General features: G+C 44.9%; 1 protein-coding gene across 1 annotated transcript in view; it reads left to right on the plus strand.

The window, feature by feature from the left end:
- The window catches only part of gbe1b (glucan (1,4-alpha-), branching enzyme 1b), a 73,946-nt gene extending 57,559 nt beyond the window's left edge, over positions 1–16,387 (plus strand). The window contains exons 15-16 of the mRNA XM_027012009.2: positions 6,632–6,749; positions 15,725–16,387. Coding sequence (XP_026867810.2) covers positions 6,632–6,749; positions 15,725–15,787 — 181 coding nt within the window. The 3' untranslated portion in view covers positions 15,788–16,387. The remainder of the gene's footprint in view (positions 1–6,631; positions 6,750–15,724) is intronic.
- Positions 16,388–18,929: the final 2,542 nt, after the last annotated feature.

Consider the following 18,929-nt stretch of genomic DNA (forward strand, 5'->3'; position numbering starts at 1 on the left):
GATGTTTGGGTTTGCTGGATCGTGTAGGGGCGTGGTTTATGTCTGGATGTTTGGGTTTGCTGGATCGTGTAGGGGCGTGGTTTATATCTTTATGTTTGGGTTTGCTGGATCGTGTAGGGGCCTGGTTTATGTCTATATGTTTGGGTTTGCTGGATCTTGTAGGGGCGTATGTCTGTATGTTTGGGTTTGGTGGATCGTGTAGGGGTGTGGTTTATGTCTGGATGTTTGGGTTTGCTGGATCGTGTAGGGGCCTGGTTTATGTCTATATGTTTATGTTTGCTGGATCGTGTAGGGGCGTGGTTTATTAGGTTTTTCCCATCTTTACAGGTCCAGAAACAGAATGTGTTTCTACATTATTCCAGTGAAATGGCCACCATTCTTAGTTCTCAAACCTGCTATCTTTATTCAATAGAAAAAAGAAGAAATATAGTTTGAGATGAAAAGATTGCAAGTATATTCCCCGACTTTAGCATTTTGCAGTAAACAGCACTATTATCATTCTGACATCAGTTCCTGACACGGGCTGCAATCTGTCCGTTTTCTTCTTCTTCTTCTTCTTCTTCTTTCTGTTTCTCTCTCTCTGTCTCTCTCTGAATGTGTGCACACTCCAGACACTTCAATACCTCCAGCTGATTGCAGACTTGTAATTCATAGCTGGGCGTCTGTGTGAAGCCGCTACCTGTCAGGCCTGGGCTGATTTTGATGGGACAGCATACCACCACCATCTGCAGCAGAGTCAGGTCACCTCTCTCTCTTATGGTCTGTCATGGGCATTTACCTGCACCCCTCTCTGATTGGTTCAGCTGTGTCTGCAGACCCTCCCTGAACACGCAACCGGCGGCCCCAGGACAGCAGTCTGCCACATGGCTCACAGTGGGCAGCAGACATTTGACATCTTAAACAACCACAACCTTAAACGTGAGACTATATTAGAGTCACGAGACTGACTCACCACACAAGTGGGTTTTAGAGAAGGCGTGAGTTGCATATGAGAACGTGTGTCCTACATCAAACCCATGGAAGCCATGTACAAATGGGGTTAATTTAATCGGAAAACTTACAAGTAGAAGCCTCACAAGTGTCAACAAACACAAGTGTCCCCTTCAGGTAGCGGAGCCTGAGAGTCTTCATGAAGGACTGGATCAGCTAGGGACTAGCTAAGCTGCTCCCACTGAGACAACACGCTCAATAACCCGTCTCAGAAATGTCCGATTTCAACAGTATTCCGTCGTCCTGAACGGAGCAGAGCATTCCGCTTCTCGCTCAAAGCGTTGCGTAATCACTCCAACTCCACTCCAGCTTTCTCATTCCCGCTCCTCGCTCGGCATGCTCTATAGTCCTTCCCCTCCGACTCCGCTCCGGTGTGTCCGGTTTCCTCGCTCCCCGTACAAGCTGTGAACTGTTTTCTTAACAAAATGAGAAAGAAAGTAGCACTTTAAGAAGAGTGTCATAGAAGGAAACCCAGCTTTTATCTAAAATTATTTTAACCAAACAATAATAACGTTTAGGCTGCTGTGCATCGTGCAGGGACATGTCCCTGCGCATGGAAAACACGTCCCTGTACATGTTGGGTTTTTCAATCTTTATACTGTAGAGCGAGAGAAAACGCCAGCGCTCCAACTTTACAAGAACCTGCTCTGGGCTGAACCGCGTCACTGGGCTCTCACACTCTGGCTGTGCTGTTGACGGCTGTTGTCTCTGAGGAGAACCTTTAACTCCGGTTCCTCCACAACACTCCCACTCCACCATCACCCAGAGGGAGCTCTGCATGGCGCGTCCGTCCTGCGTTCACCTCCAGGGGGTGCGCTTGCCTCTTTCCTCCCATTCCTATTCCCATCTCCTCAGAGCTGCTCCAGGTTTGGAAGCCCTGAGATAATGGTGCTTCAGTCTCTAGCACTGTAAACACCAACAAAAACATAATGGCTAAAAGCCTTGAACTACCATTTCAGTGCTGGAGTACCATTACTATATCTGTGCCATAGAGTGCTGAATGAAAATTCATGTACACACACAAACGCACACACACAGAGATTGTTTAGGTGCTTTGGTCCTGGTTGACACAGTGAGGTAACAGACCTAATGGTTATGGATAGTGATCAATACATGATGCTTCCATTTTGTGGACTGTCAAGGTTATTGTTTCTCTCTCTCTCTCCCTTTCTCTCTCCCCCTCTCTCTCTCCCTCTCCCTTGCTCTCTCCTCCATCTTTCTCTTTTTCTTTATACCTCCCTTCATTCGCTCCCCCCACTCTCTCTCTCTCTCTCTCTCCCACCCTCTCTCTCTCTCTCTCTCTCTCTCTCTCTCTTTCTCCCTCTCTCTCTCTCTCCCTCTCTCCAAATAGATACTGTCCTCTCTCCCTCTCTCTCCCCCTTCTCTCTCTCTCCCTTTCCCCCCTCTCCCTCCCTCTCTCTCTCTCTCTCTCTCTCTCTCTCTCTCTCCCTTGCTCTCTCCTCCATCTCTTTCTCTTTTTCTTTATACCGCCCTTCATTCGCTCCCCCCCTCTCTCTCCCTCTTTCTCTCCCTTGCTCTTTCTCTATCTGTCTCTTTTTCTTTCTACCTCCCGGCCCCTCTCTCTCTCTCTCTCTCTCTCTCTCTCTCTCTCTCTCTCCACTTGATTTGGGGAGTTTGAATGCACCGAGGGCCAGCCTGTGCTGATTCCAGTACTTCTCAGTGCCTCCCTTCGCGCCTGGCTCGCCGCTCTGTAGCTGCAACTTCAAACGCTCCGGCATCGCTGAGGCTGCTTTCAGCCGGAGGAAACTTGCGTTGCTGGTCCTCGACGTAGCATGAAAAGGGAAGCAAAACTGTGGCCTCTCTTCAGGGTCAGCACGCTTTTGGCTATGGTTTGTACATTTGGAATAATGAGCAAGATAATTAAAGGCAATTAAAAGCCTGCTTACATGACAGGTCTCTGATGGTTGTAGAATGGAAAGTTTCACTTTTACTGGGAACTGTGGGTGGTGCTGGAAATCTGAAGCCACCACCAGTATAACTCCAAAGTGGGCTCTGTAATACCAAAGCCGAAAGACAATTAGCAAGAGATCTGAAAATAGTTCTGTGTACTAGAGGAAACAACTGTGTTATGATAGCAACGGTCTGATCGAGGTTCATCGTTTTTGACCTCTAATTATAAAGTATTAATGAAAATGTAAGTGAGTGACGTTACAATATTTTTGTGACAATATTTTTGTGACAAAAAGATCTAAGTAGAATTCACCCTCCTGGGACAAACTCATTAAAGAGTGCTGGTTAGCAGAGCTGTGGACCACTGTAGCTCTCCACATACCCTGCTCCTGTCCTGCGATCAGGGACTCCATCACATGCTGCTGGAAGGCATGTTGGACTGAAGACTTATAATCAGGGTTCAGATTCAGATCGAGCGATGACCACAGCGCTGAATTCTCCGGAACACTTAAAAAGGGATCGGGGCATGTTTCAATCCCACAGGGAACTCCGAACGCCAGTGAAAAAGCACAAAGACACACAAGTTTTGAGGCTGTGAATAACTTTTTACTGGAAAAAATTAGACCCAAATTCCATTATATAATAATGCAAATAACCACATAGAGAATTTTTATGCAACATCCAGGAAGCACTCTGTATATGTTGAGTTACACATCATGTGGAGGGGAGTGTATCGAGGGGGTGTGACTCAGAAACGTAACCCAGGTGCCTGTGCGACATCAGGACCACGCAGTGATACCGGAGTGAGCACCTCGAACAGACCACCAAATGATGCATTCTGTGTTTATCAGCAAAAGAATTTAGAAAAAAGGAAGTGTGATGGAAGGAGAGGAGAGTTCCATTCCCCCACGCGGAGACCAGGCCCACAGCAACTCCACTAATCAGAGCTGTCAGTGATGCGAGGGTGGGGCGTGCTCTAGACCAACACTGCTGCACTGCCTCATGGGAAAAGGAGGCGATTAGTCAAGCAGCCAATTAACCAGCTGTCTGCATGTTTCTGACAACATGGGACTGTTTTAAGTCTGTTTGGAGAGGGAGGGAAAGAGCTGTCAGAGGAGAGTTTTTTTACTCAAGTTGTACACGCAACTAGATCTAGTCATACAAAAGGGTGTTTTGGGCTGTTTTACTAAAATCAAACATGATTTTCAACATTCACACAATAGCACATCACATTAGGCTGCTGAGCAGCTAATGAGATTTAAACTCAGCCAGAGACAAGCTGGTTAGCCAGAACTGTCACAACAGGTTTTCAAGCAGATCAACCTTTTTTCATAATAATTAGAACTCTAATGCCTAATTCCATTTTTAGGATGTCGGCTTGATTCAGTATCGTCTCTGCAGAGCTTTGAACTTAACATGGAATATCTCAGCACTCACACGGAACATCTTAGCAGTGGTAGCTCAGTGGTTAAGGTACTTGTAATCGGAAGGTTGCTAGTTCAAGTCCCACCACTGCCAAGTTCCCATTGTTGGGCCCCTGAGAAAGGCCCTTAACCCTCAATTGCTCAAGTTGTACTCAGTCATAATTGTAAGTTGCTTTGGATAAAAGCGTCAGCTAAATGCCACAAATGTAAAATGTAATCTCAGCAGTCACATGGAACATCTCAGCACTCACAGGGAATATTTCAGCAATATCTCAGCAGTCACAGGGAATATTTCAGCAATATCTCAGTACTCGCATGGAACATCTCAGCACTCATACAAAATATCTCAGCACTCAGGGAATATTTCAGCAATATCTCAGCACTCACACCGAATATCTCAGCACTCACAGGGAACATTACAGCACTCACAGGGAACATTACAGCACTCACATGGAACATCTCAGCATTCACAGGGAACATCACAGCACTCACACGGAATATCTCAGCAATATCTCAGCACTCACATGGAACATATCAGCACTCACATGGAACATCTCAGCATTCACATGGAATATCTCAGCACTCACACAAAACATCTCAGCACTCAGGGAATATTTCAGCAATATCCCAGCACTCACATGGAATATCTCAGCAATATCCGAGCACTCACAGGGAATATCTCAGCACTCACAGGGAACATCTCAGCACTCACACAGAACATCTTAGCACTCACAAGGAACATCTCAGCACTCACACAAAACATCTTAGCACTCACAAGGAACATCTCAGCACTCACACAAAACATCTCAGCACTCACAGGGAATATTTCAGCAATATCTCAGCACTCACACAAAACATCTCAGCACTCACAGAGAATATTTCAACAATATCTCAGCACTCACACAGAATATCTCAGCAATATCCGAGGACTCACAGAGAATATCTCAGCACTCACACGGAACATCTCAGCAAATCTCAGCACTCACATGGAACATCTCAGCATTCACATGGAATATCCCAGCACTCACAGGGAATATTTCAGTAATATCTCAGCACTCAAATGGAACATCTCAGCGCTCACACGGAATATCTCAGCACTCACATGAGTCACACTATTTTTCCACTGAGGACAATGTTGCAGAGGACAATGTTCACTAGAATATAAAAAATGATTTTCAGTTTTCTCCAAAGCATGCCTTAGTTATTCTTGTATAGACTGCTTTCCCATGCCTAACCTATATTTCTTTATTCTGGTCATGAGTCTCAGCAATTACTTTTTAAAATATTTAGTTTAGTGAGTGCAGCATAGACTGAGATTGTATGTGTGCATTTGCTATTGTTTGAAGCAGTTTTTGATGGAATACATTATTAACATATTGAAATGGATAAATAATTTAGCCTAAAATTGGATGTTGTGGCTCCTCAGCGTGTGTGTGTGTGAGTGAGACTGAGAGACTGCGTGTGTGCTGGTGTACGTGTGAGACTGCATGTGTGTGTGTGTGCATTGTCTGCTTATGTGTGTGTGTGCATGCATACGTTTGTGCACCTGTGTGTGCGTATGTGCAGGCAGGTTTACGTGTGTGTGTGTGTGTGTGTGTGTGTGTGTGTGTGTGTGTGTGTGTGCAGGCATTCATTTCTTGGCTGGGTCAGTGTTTCCCAGGAGCTCAGAGCAACGGGTCTGCACTAAACTGACATCTCCTCAGACTGTACAGTTTTAGAAATGCATAGATAAAAAACAACTGTTTGTTAATGTTTGTTATTCACTTGTTTAGTCAGTTAGTTAATTAATTATGTTTCACTCTTTGTTACCTTCACCATAAAGCAGATGCATATGAATATAATTGTAGAACAGACATTTCAGACGTACAGGTTTGGGTCAGTGTGAGTGTTCCCTCCTGTGTTCCCTCCTGTGTTCCCTCCTGTGTTCCCTCCTGTGTTCCTTCCTGTGTTCCCTCCTGTGTTCCCTCCTGTGTTCCCTCCTGTGTTCCCTCCTGTGTTCCCTCCTGTGTTCCCTCCTGTGTTCTCTCCTGTGCTCCCTGCTGTGATCCCTTCTGTGCTCCATCCTGTGCTCTCTCCTGTGCTTCCTGCTGTGATCCCTTCTGTGATCCCTTCTGTGTTCCCTCCTGTGTTCTCTCCTGTGTTCTCTCATGTGTTCCCTCCTGTGCTCCCTGCTGTGTTCTCTCCTGTGCTCCCTGCTGTGTTCTCTCCTGTGTTCTCTCATGTGTTCCCTCCTGTGCTCCCTGCTATGTTCTCTCCTGTGTTCTCTCCTGTACTCCCTGCTATGCTCCTTAACGCCTGTTTTGTAGATACAGGATCAAGCTGGACTCTGATGATCTTGAGTATGGAGGTCATGGCAGACTCGACCACAACACGGACTTCTTCACAGAGCCCATCCCTTTCAACGAGCGCGCCAACTCCATGCAGGTAGACCCAGACCGCCCCCATCTTTACACACCTGCACACAACCACACCTGCACACAACCACACACACCCGCACACAACCGTACACACCCGCACACAACCACACACCCACACATACCTTCACACAACCATACACACCCACACATACCTGCACACAACCACGCATACCTGCGCACAACCACACACCCACGCATGCCTGCGCACAACCACACACCCACACATACCTGCACACAACCACACACCCGCACACAACCGTACACACCCGCACTCAACCACACATAACCGTACACAACCATACATACCCACACACCTGCACACAACCGTACACACCTGCACACAACCGTACACACCCACACACATGCACACAACCCTGCACACCTGTACATGACCACAAACACCCGCACATACCTGCACACACCTGCATGCACCCACACACACCTGCCTTTCTGGCTGTTAAAGCCTTCACACCTCTGTGCTTCAATACAGTAGCTTCTCAACAAATGACATCGATCAAGACAACATCCCAAATACATCTGTCACACCAGCCAGTCATTCATCAGCACACTGAAAGATAACTCTGAGAGAATTTTGTTTTTAGTCTTGTTCTTTTTTTAAATAGAACAGCTCTGTGGAGGTTTCTAGGAGGTTCTAGAACCTCACAAGAAGTTTTCTAGCTTGGCACTCTTGAGACTGTGGGAAACAGTTAACATTGTTTTAGTGATTGTCCTCAAGCTGTTGTGTTTTCTCTAGTGCACTGAAGGCCAGTTTGGATACTGATTAGATTATTTCCAGTGCCTAACTGATTATTTTAAATTGTACTTAAACATTAATTGTACTTTAAGATGCAGAGTCTCTGAGCTGACATGAGGTTCCTGTAAAGCTTGTTAAACACACGCACTGGATCTACACGCTACTCAACTCACCAAAACCTTTAATATTAACTGGATACACTGCTAAATCATAGCGTAACTTGTCATAGCTTAACTTAATCTCTCTCTGTACAATTGCAGCTTTTTTTACACTGTATATTTTATTTCCAGGGGCTTGATTGAAATTAAGTGCATAGCATGAAACTGAAGCTCCTCATTTCCGGGCTGTGGCTTTTGCTGCGCGGCCCTATCTACCCACTCACAAATCCGCCTTCCCTCTTTTAACCTCAGGGCCTGCGAAAGGAGAGAGACTTCACTGACGCCTGCGTTTTTACTTCAGTTGTGCAGCACATGGGGGGGGGATTTCTGATATCATGTCGAATTCACATTAACAAAGAATTTTTGAAACAGAAAGTGACAAGTGTCTGGGATTAAAACCACGGAGACAAAACTAGGGCGCTCTGTGCAGTTTCGGTAGGTGAGTCGTACTTCCAGTGAGGGAGAAACAGGCTCCTCTTTAAGCAGATGAGCATTATATTACAAAACCTCAAGGTATTTGTTATCAGATAATCGGGTTGTAGAAACAACTGATATCTGAACCACTCAGGCATCTTGCAACATTTATGAACTGTGATATTTTCCTGATATTAAGTTTGTAAAACTTTACGGTGAGCAAAGCAGACAGTGTGGAGGGTACCAGGGACTGTCCATCCACAGACTGGGGCCTTTGTCCAAAACAAACATGCAAACTCCAAGCACAAGCATACAGCAAAAGTAATTGGACAAAGGCAGTTTCTGTTTTAGCTCTGTGCAGCAGAACATTTGAAATGAATTAATAAATATTGGACAAATCGTTTGGACATACTCTGTTGTCCTGTTTAGTATTTGGTAACAGCGCATGCCTGCTTTGCGTGAGGGCATGTAATGTGTGTGCTATGCTCATGTCCAGATGTGCCCACATTGCCTCTCATTTTCTGGGCCTCCTGGTTCCGGTGAGTTTGTGTTGTCAGACTCACTTTCGCCCAGTGGCAGCCATGCCTGCCTGTGCCACTGTGCTACTGTGCTAGTGTGCTACTGTTCTTCTGTGCCACTGTGCTACTGTGGGTCATAAGCAACTTTTTTTGACTTTCCAGTTTCCTTCCTTTGTCATTCTGGTACAGGGGCAGCTCATCCTAACGTCAGGCCTTCTCCCAGATGTCTGTGGGCTATTTGCATGGTTTTCTTTTATCATACTGTAGCTCAGGTGTTCTGTCCTTCAGGCTTCCCAGTAGTCATGCTGGTGTGCTCTTCTGTTAGCCATCTGTGTCACATCTGTGCCTGCGTTCCAGATGAGGTTCTATAGCTCGTCAACACTTTATTGACTGAAGGTTTTCTCCCGTTATCTGCTACTATCTGCAGAGCTGTTTGGTTTGTCTGCATTCTTGCTTCTGAATGTCGTGGCCGTTGAATTCGACAAGTCAAGTGCTTTGACTGTGTCTCTTATTGGGTTTTCACTGGTTCTGCAGCCTTAGGGTGGTCTGCTTTGCTGCCACTCACACCTTTTCTGTCTTCATGCTGAGTGACAACAGATGCAGAAACTACTTCTAGAACCGACTCTAGAACCCTATAGACTGCACCCTCTAGACTCTACAACCTCTAGACTCTAGACCATCTAGACTCTTCATCCTACAGACTCTAGACTATCTAGACTCTAGACCTATAGAGACCTATAGACCTCTAGACTCTAGACCCTCTAGCCCATAGGCACTATATACTGTGTAGACCCTATAGACTCTCCAGACCCTCTAGAATCTAGACACTATAGACTCTCTAGACCCTCTAGACTTTAGACCCTATAGACTCTAGACCTTCTATTCATTCCCTGAATGGCGTAGACTAACAGCCAGTTGTCCACTTACTCATGATCCTCTGAAATGGGGGCGCTGTAGATATGAGCTGGCATTTCTGTAAGCTTCACCCAAATACAGAGGCAAAACACTACCGACACTGTTCCTCTCCGCTCCCGCATTAGCCAGACACCCCCAATCCAAGGCTGACCTTGCCTCCTGTCTGTCTGACCTGTCTTCAGTCCACCGGTGTGTCTGATGTCAGGGACAGTGCTACAGAACTATGCATTACATGTGAGCTGAGATGTGTTTGTGTTCTCTTACAGAAATATCCCTCTACTCGAATTCAGGGTGATCATAGTAATCATATTTGTTCTGAAACTGATCGTGCCACTCGAGAGCAGGCAGGTCGATCCACATTGATCTCCATTCTAGTGAATGCCAGATACCCTCCACCTTCACATGCCCTTGCACTAATGTGGGTTTGCATCTTTACTGTTTCTCTTCTATTTTAGTTGTACTGTAAAAAATCCTGAATTCTTGCAACACTGTTGAAGGCGTCCCATAATGGAGAGTTTACTGCTGGGGTTTGAGTTGTGAAGTTTTGCAGTTCAGAGGTTGCTGTCACGAGTCCTCAGTGGGTCTTTAATATGATGGCATGTTCAAACCCCCCCTTTCCAGAGCCTACCAAGATTAAAGCAGTTTGTCAGATTATGTAAGTGTAAAGCTTGAGGGAGGTTCAGATGTTTCCCTCATAATGCTTAATTCATTTGGCGAGAAACTTTTTTTAGTAAATGTTTAACCGCATCCTTCGCTCACGTGAAGTGCTTTAGCATGTTAGGCCAGATAGTCCACTCCTAGTGGCACTCAGCATTCATCACACCTGCAGTTCTCAGCTGTATTAAAACAACTTACTTTAGTTACGCCCCCCCCCCCCCCCAAAGAAAAAAGAAATTATGCATCCCTTTTTTTCTTTCTTCCAACTTTTGTATTAACTAGCACAGCATTCTCTCTCCTGCCCAGTCTCTGCTAAGTGCAGAGTGTAGCTTAACAAGCCCGGCTAATATCGTTCCCACGAGGCACGAGCAGGAGACGTTCTGAGCGAGATTCCTCTACATCTGTGTCAGACGCTCCGTCTCACAGGCCTCGGTGTGATGGGAATTAATCACTCTCCCTGCTGGCAGGTGCTCACAAAAAAACAGCTCCCTTTTATACCCATGCACTTTTTCTCCATCATTTATTTAAGGGCCATAGCTTCAAAGCCTACACGAGTCGATGTGGAGTTATCCTCCCCGTCTCCTCCTCTGCTGTAGCGGCTGCGTCAGCAGCGCGTCCCCTCTTCCAGCGAGGGACAGTAAACCCTCATTTGCCGTCTGGAGGCGTCGCCAAGTCTGCAGCTCACGCTAATGACGGACGTGGACACGGACAACACTTCTTTCTGCTTCCTGCCTTCTGAGCTGGCTCTCAGAACAGCGGCAGCGCAAAGTGTGCCTGATTCCCACAGTCTGATGCACCGCTGGCATGAACACTGCGTTTCACTTGGTGTAAGTTTAGCGTGACAAAGAAATTCCACTTCTGAATATGTGTGAGATATTTCAGTATTCAGTATCTCATTATTAAGGTTCTCCTGTAATAGAGAGAACTTTAATAACACCTTAATGTAGCAACACGGGGCCTCCAGGAAAGGTGTGCGATCACACTAATGTAATGTATAGTGTGTATCAAGTGTAAAGAGAGCTGGTGTGTATGGTGTGTTTCTGGTGTAGACAGTTGGTGTGTATAGTGTGTATCTGGTGTAGACAGTTGGTGTGTATAGTGTGTATCTGGTGTAGACAGTTGGTGTGTATAGTGTGCATCTGGTGTAGACAGTTGGTGTGTATAGTGTGCATCTGCTGTAGACAGTTGGTGTGTATAGTGTGTATCTGGTGTAGACAGTTGGTGTGTATAGTGTGTATCTGGTGTAGACAGTTGGTGTGTATAGTGTGTATCTGCTGTAGACAGTTGGTGTGTATAGTGTATCTGCTGTAGACAGTTGGTGTGTATAGTGTGCATCTGGTGTAGACAGTTGGTGTGTATAGTGTGCATCTGGTGTAGACAGTTGGTGTGTATAGTGTGTATCTGGTGTAGACAGTTGGTGTGTATAGTGTGTATCTGCTGTAGACAGTTGGTGTGTATGGTGTGTATAGTGTGTATCTGGTGTAGACAGTTGGTGTGTATAGTGTGTATCTGCTGTAGACAGTTGGTGTGTATAGTGTGTATCTGCTGTAGACAGTTGGTGTGTATAGTGTGTATCTGGTGTAGACAGTTGGTGTGTATAGTGTGTATCTGGTGTAAAGACAGCTGGAGTGTATAGTGTGTATCTGGTGTAAAGACAGCTGGTGTGTATAGTGTGTATCTGGTGTAAAGACAGCTGGTGTGTATAGTGTGTATCTGGTGTAAAGACAGCTGGTGTGTATAGTGTGTATCTGGTGTAAAGACAGCTTGTGTGTATAGTGTGTATCTGGTGTAAAGACAGCTGGTGTGTATAGTGTGTATGGTGTAAAGACAGCTGGTGTGTATAGTGTGTATCTGGTGTAGATAGTTGTTGTGTATGGTGTGTATCTGGTGTAAAGACAGCTGGTGTGTGTAGTGTGTATCTGGTGTAAAGGTTGCTGTGTATAGTGTGTGTCTGGTGTAAAGACAGCTGGTGTGTATAGTATGTATCTGGTTTCTCCTACATTTATCCTCAGAATTTTAATCCACAAAGGTCCTTAATCTTGTGTTAATCTCTATTTACAGAATTAAACGTTGTCCAATAAACTAGTTTCTAAATTAAATTTTATACAGTAATCCAGATGTGGTCATTAATCACGTTAATAAAATGAAGTGTGCTTGGCATTGTAGCGTGTGCTGTGTGGCTTCATTTAGCTCATGGTGTGATGAGAGTAGGTCACACTGACCTTGAACTTCAGTCTGTCTTCGTTTCCTTGTAAAAATGGTCTTTGCGGATGCTGTGCTTGAGTGAATTAGTATCCAGCCTGCGTTTCATTCCTTACTGCAGTCTTAACAAGCCGGGATTTGGAGGGAGTGGGGAGGAGAGAGCGAGAGGCATAAGAACTGAGTCACATATTATATGAACTCTGGATCAGTACAATTTCAGAGTGAGAGGAGGAGATGGAGAGAGAAATGGGGAGGTGGATGGATGTGGGTTAAGATGAGAACTGTGTAAAAATCTGAGAGTTGAGAGTGTTACAGCATCAGTGCCCGTAGCCTGCAGAAGTTTGCTTTTTAGCTCAGCGTGTGTTGGAAGGGCGTGTGGCGATTCGCCTCGTCGGGTCCTCTCTCTCTCTCCGCTGCTTTTCAGCGGCTCTCTGCAGAGCTGTGCTCCTTCTGCAGCTGCAGAGACTTGTGAACATGAAGTCACAGGGACTCTCTGGACAGACTTAAAAAGACAGAAAGATGCCGTGGAAAGTGAAGCAAAATTCTTCCCTGCAAAAGTAGAGGATGTTGGCCCGGCAGCTCAAGGTTCTTGGCTTCAACCTTTACACTGGGAAATAAATCCTAAAGACTCGCCAGGCCTGCTGGCATCTGATCCCTGACAACTCAGACACACAGACACACACAGACACGCCTGCGCATTCACACACAGAGAGAGACACACCCGCACCTACAGACCTTCATCTGATTCCTGCCAACTCACAGCTGCACCTACAGACCTTCATATGTCTTACAAAAGAGACCTTGAGCTTGACATGACCTGCTAGATAAAGCACACGAACACACACACACACACACACACACAGCTACACACGCACTTACGCACACACACACACACACACACACGCACGCACGGACACACACACACACACATACACACACGCGCACATACACACACACACACATACACACCTAGCCACAATTTCTCTTTCCATTATTATATGCCATCAAAACACATTTGTAGTTATCTGAGGTTAAAAGATTGAAAAAAAAGAGAATAAAAATGACAAAATTGCATATTTTAACACATTTATAATGTGTAATGTGCAGTGTAGTGAGTAGAGTGTAGTGAGTAGTGAGTAGACAGTAGTGAGTAGAGTGTAGTGTAGTGAGTAGTGAGTAGGGTGTAGTGAGTAGTGTGTAGAGAGTAGAGTGTAGTGTAGAGAGTAGAGTGTAGTGAGTGGTGTATAGTGTGTAGTGTATAGTGAGTAGTGTTGTTTATTCCATTAAGGCTAGTTGATGTGAGGACGTCTTGTAGAAGAAAGTGGAGTATTAATTAGTTAAATTAGTTTAATGCTCTCAAGGTTGATGGCCAGTGTGGATGTGTCTGTATGAGGATCCCTGTCTAGATAGTGAAGTGTGTTTGGTACATTTACCGGCGTGTGTCTGGAGAACTTCAGTAACAGTGTTAGGGGGACCTGTGTGGTTCTCTGGGTGCTGATTGTCACGATTGTTCTATTCAAGCCTAGAAAATAAACAATGTTGACATGTAGCAGGTCCCACATGCTGGTGGGTTTTGTCTCACCAGGTGCAGCGATTCATTCACAACACCTCCATCTTCTCTCCCTCTGTCTACCTCTCTCTACCTTTCCCCACTTTCTCTCTGTGCCCCTCTGTGCCTCTCTTCCTCTCTGTCTCCCAGTCTACCTCGCTCTCGTTCTCTCTTTCCAGCTCGAGCTCTGTGTCTGAACCTCACGACCCACAGGTGTGTCACACACGGCACCCTGGTACTGAACCTGGTACTAAATCTCCCCATGACCCTGCTTACGCTCCCATATCAGGGTCATATCAGTGAATTTGGATTTCTGCTCGGACGTGTAAACTCAGATATTTACAATCGTGGCCAAACGTTTTGAGACTGACACAAATTTTGTTTTTCACAATGTTTGCTGCTTCAGTTTCTTTTTGTCAGATGTTTATATGGTATAGTGAAATACAATTATAAGCATTTCATAATTTCTTTAACATTTTATTGACAAATACATCCAGTTTAAGCAAAGACTTCTGCAAATTGCCTTGGCATGCTGGATATCAATTTCTGGCCAGGAAACTCTCCAGATCTCAATCCCAAAACCTGTGGTCTCTCCTCAAAAAGAGGGTGGACAAACAAAAACTGATCAACTCCAAGCACTGATTAGGCAAGAATGGGTTGCCATCAGTCAGGAAGCTGATATGCAGCATGCCAAGGTGAACTGCAGAAGTCTTAAAAAAGAAGGGTGAACACTGTAAATATTAAGTCCTTGCTTGAACCGGCTGTATTTATGAATACGAAGTTAAAAAAAACTTATGCTTAGAATTGTATTTCACTATACCATATAAACATCTGACAAAAGGATCTAAAAAACAGGCAGTAAAATTTGTGAAAACCAAAATGTCAGTCTCAAAACTTTTGGCCACGACTGTAAATACACAGTCTTGTGTTCAGATATTTGTCAGTGCTGATTGCCTCAGACATGGAGATGTGCAGAGGATAAACAGTGAGAGTGGAGACCTACAGCTGTGGCTGCTGCTCATACAGGGAGAAACACGTTTACACAAATACATAAATAAACGTTAAAGGAATCAAATTTTGGCAGGATGTCAGCTGAAAGCTGAAATGGCAGTTTTCCATGGCAGCGTGGCAGGTCCTGCAAAATGAGGCTGTGGCATGGAAAAGGGAGGCTGCTATTTAAACCCTAACAGTAGCTGCGAGGACTTTGGCTTGGCGTCACGCTGTACTGAGATCAGCCCTGCTGACGCTCAGGAGGTTCGTCTGGCCTGCAGCTAACATGCTTCTCCAACAGAATCCATTAAAGGATTGATGGAAAAACCAAAGACAGAAACAACAAGGTTTATTCATACTGCTAATAATGGTCTTGTGTATCAGTTCTACTAAAGTAGCTGTTTAAGATGAAATCAAAGCTTTTTTGTTAAACATTTTTTTTTGATAATCTTTAATGCGTTCAGGTTTTCTCACTGGGCACATCATTACGTGCACCTGTGTTATAGGTGCATACTGCACAGAGATGGAGAAGGGCGCACAGAGCGCACAGGCGCTGAGCCTGAGCCAGCACATCAGTAGCCCTGACACACTGGTGGCATGAGAATGGGGCGGGTTCTGTGGTCTGAGACCTTCGTTAAGGGCTGATGGACATCATGCATCTGGCAAAGTGGTGGTGGTGCTTGTGTATCATAGGCACACATCAAAAACTGGTCACAGCAGGCAATTTGTATGGCTTACTTACTGTTTCACCTCTCTCTGTTTCTCTCCCCCTTATGCTCTCTCTCTCTCTCTCTCTCTCTCTCTCTCTCTCTCTCTCTCTCTCAGGTTTACATTCCTTGTAGAACAGCTGTTGTTCTGGCCAATGAGGAAATTGACTACGGCAACTGAAACACGATCACAGATTTACCGGGTGATTGATAGATTGATCCACTCTACCCATCAGCCTCTGTGTTGGCTCCTCCCCCTGACCTCTGTGTTGGCTCCTCCCCCTGACCGCTGTGTTGGCTTCTCCCCCTGACCTCTGTGTTGACTCCTCCCCCTGACCTCTGTGTTGGCTCCTCCCCCTGACCTCTGTGTTGACACCTCCCCCTCACCTGTGTGCCCTGCACTTTCAGAGTTACTCAGTTACTGTCTTCACCTGAACCTCCACCAGGAGCCTCAGATCTCAATCCACTGAACTTGAGTAAACTGTGTAAATGACGTGTGCTCTGTTCTGTCCTGTTTAATATAATGGGTAGCTGGATGACTTTAGTTTCAGTTAATCTGTCGGTGATTGTAATCCTGGTTGCCAAATCCCATGTTTCTGCGTGGAAAAACAAGCAGGTCTGATTAGACTTTATTATGAAAACTGAAATTGCTCTTGAAATTGAAAGCCACGTCAAATATGTCTGTTTAGTTACATATTAACATCAAATGTACCATGCAAAACTAATTAAAATGCTTGCTTATATTTATTGTAATAAATTCCATCAAGTATCTAATCTAAAATGTGAATTAAGGTCTATTTACTGGGTGTGGTGCACAAACAAGCACTTTTTTGTGTTAATATTGTTGAGTAAAGCACTTGGACCATAAGAAAGCTTGGTAAAAGCAAGGATCAAGTTTAAGTATCACTGGAACCTTAGTGTAAGGAACTAAAGGTTAGCTATACTGAATCATTTATTTTGAAACCTACTTAATGAGTATTAGCAATCCTTACAATCTGCTGTCCAGTCTTACTATGGTTTATATTATTTTTCGTTGGACTGTAAAAGCTCACCAGTGAAACGTGCACACACTCTGAGCTAACATGTCCCACCTGATGTGGACTGCATCTCCCCGATGGTCTTCTGATGCTTGGTTGCTGTGTCGCTTCCAGTTAGCTCTGGTGAAGTAAACATCTCCATTAAACTCTCTCGGGTCACCACAAAAGTCTTGCTCTTAATGTCTGCCCGTTTTTCTCTAGTTTATTTTTTAATGAAACAGTGGGCCATCTCTGTGCTACATGGGCTGTGATGCTGCTCTGTGTACGCGCCTTATCTGGCCAACAACAGGGTTTCTCATTAAAGTCGAGTTGCTGCTTAGAGATGATGTAGACTTGCTTTTAAATCCTCCATGGAAAATGTCTGTGTATACATTATTCCAAACCTGAGCTCCTGAATAAACAGCACCTTCCCCTTTCTGTGTGTGTGTGTGTGTGTGTGTGTGTGTGTGTGTGTGTGTGTGTGTGGTTTGAACAAGCCGAACCGCCCCCACCCCGTCAGGTGAAAGTGATAGATACATAGATAACAATAATTATCCTGTTCATGTCTGCTGGTCCACGGAGGCTCACAGAGAGACGACTTCTGCTTGTATTTCCTTTTCAACCATTTTGCTTAAATCTGTTGTTTAACGAGTACAATTTTCATATTAAAAAAGCAATAATTTTTTAATTTGTGAAAGATGAAAGTGAATTAATTGTGGGTAAACAGTGGGTAAATCTCTTAGCCGCTTAAGAGCCGTTCCAGAGGAAGTGACTGATATTCTGAAGCTGCCATTTCCTGTTTTCCATTTACATTGTGACGCACTTGCCAATTCCTTGTTTCTCAGTCATTTTTGAGTGAAAATAACATTATACATAAATGCTGTGTTGTGTAATTCATTTTTGTATTTTTTGATTTACATTGTCATTATTATATTTGTCCTGAACATCAGTGTTGATTTGAACATATTGTTTAGTTTATTTTAAAGGGGTGATAGTCATCATTAGATATATTATATTATAGTTGTGGCTTCTTACCTTTCCTACCTGATTATATTGTGCACAGTAACGTGCCAGTTTGTATGTCAGCAAGCAGTGACTCATTGACTCATTGGCAGTACAAACAAGAAGTCCTGTTGTGTGTGGAACATTCTGTATCTGATGTGTATCTGTGTGGGGAATGTTTTGTATCTGTTGTGTGTGTGTAGAATGTTTCGTATCTGTTGTGTGTGTGTGTGTGTGTGTGTGTAGAGTGTTTTGTATCTGTTGTGTGTGTGTGTGTGTGTTCCTTGCCTGAGTCCCTCTGCCATGCAGCATGTCCTAAACTATTTTAACTGCTGCCCCATATGGCTGGTTTGATCTCCTCTTCCTACCACAAGCAAATCAGACAGCACCATTCACATTCCACCACCATCCCTGTAATGGCTCGCGCAGAGAGCTCCCAAGCCCACGGTTGCCTTTATATAACACCAAAAGCTTTAAAAAATCAACCCTGTTCAGCTCTCCAGAGGCATGAGAGCCCCACTCTGCATAAATATCTGCCTTGTGAACAAGGGCCATCGTGAGTTTGAAGGAGGTACGTCTTGCTTAATCGCGCCCGTCCTCCCCACCCGTGTTATTTTCACTAGTGTTCTCCAGTGGAACATGTTAAGAGGAACCGTGGCGTCCACGCGAGAGCAGCGGCCGCCGGTGCCACGGGGTTCCTCGCCACGCCGAGATGCTGCCTCGTTCTTAATCAGCCCGGTGGTCAGGCTGTGTACAGGGATGGAAATCAAGAACAAGCACGTGCCATTCTGCCCTCCAACTCCTCCATAAGGGCAGAAACAGGCAGGAGACATTTGTGCCCTTCCTCTCTGTGTGCTTTTCTTGCCTCTCCTGCTCCGCTTGGTTTTATTGATAGCATGGGTTTCAGTCTGCATACCAAAATGTGGAATAAAAAAATAAGACGAACTGTGTTGGGGTTTTTTTTTGTCTTCTTTACTGTAATGGTACATTATCATTACTGAAACTGATCTGGTAATTTTTTTAAAAATCAGGATTCCTTCTATTTTGAAGTCCAGAAATATTCACTTGTCAGGTGGCATAAAGAGTGAAAGGTGGAAGCACTTTGTGCTTTTCCTGACGCGACCGCGTGTCTGGCCCTGAATCTCGAGTCTTTAACCTCCAACACAGCCGCACGATTCGTCTTATCACTATTTTCCATTTTAAAATTGCGAAGTTCACGAGGGCCCTCGTGCTTCCAGGTGTTGCGTTTTGTCAGCACGCTCTGTCTCAGAGGTCTTTCTAGGACACCTGGCTGCAGTTTGTCCT

The sequence above is a fragment of the Electrophorus electricus genome, chromosome 15 (assembly GCF_013358815.1).
Source record: "Electrophorus electricus isolate fEleEle1 chromosome 15, fEleEle1.pri, whole genome shotgun sequence".
NCBI lineage: Eukaryota > Metazoa > Chordata > Actinopteri > Gymnotiformes > Gymnotidae > Electrophorus > Electrophorus electricus.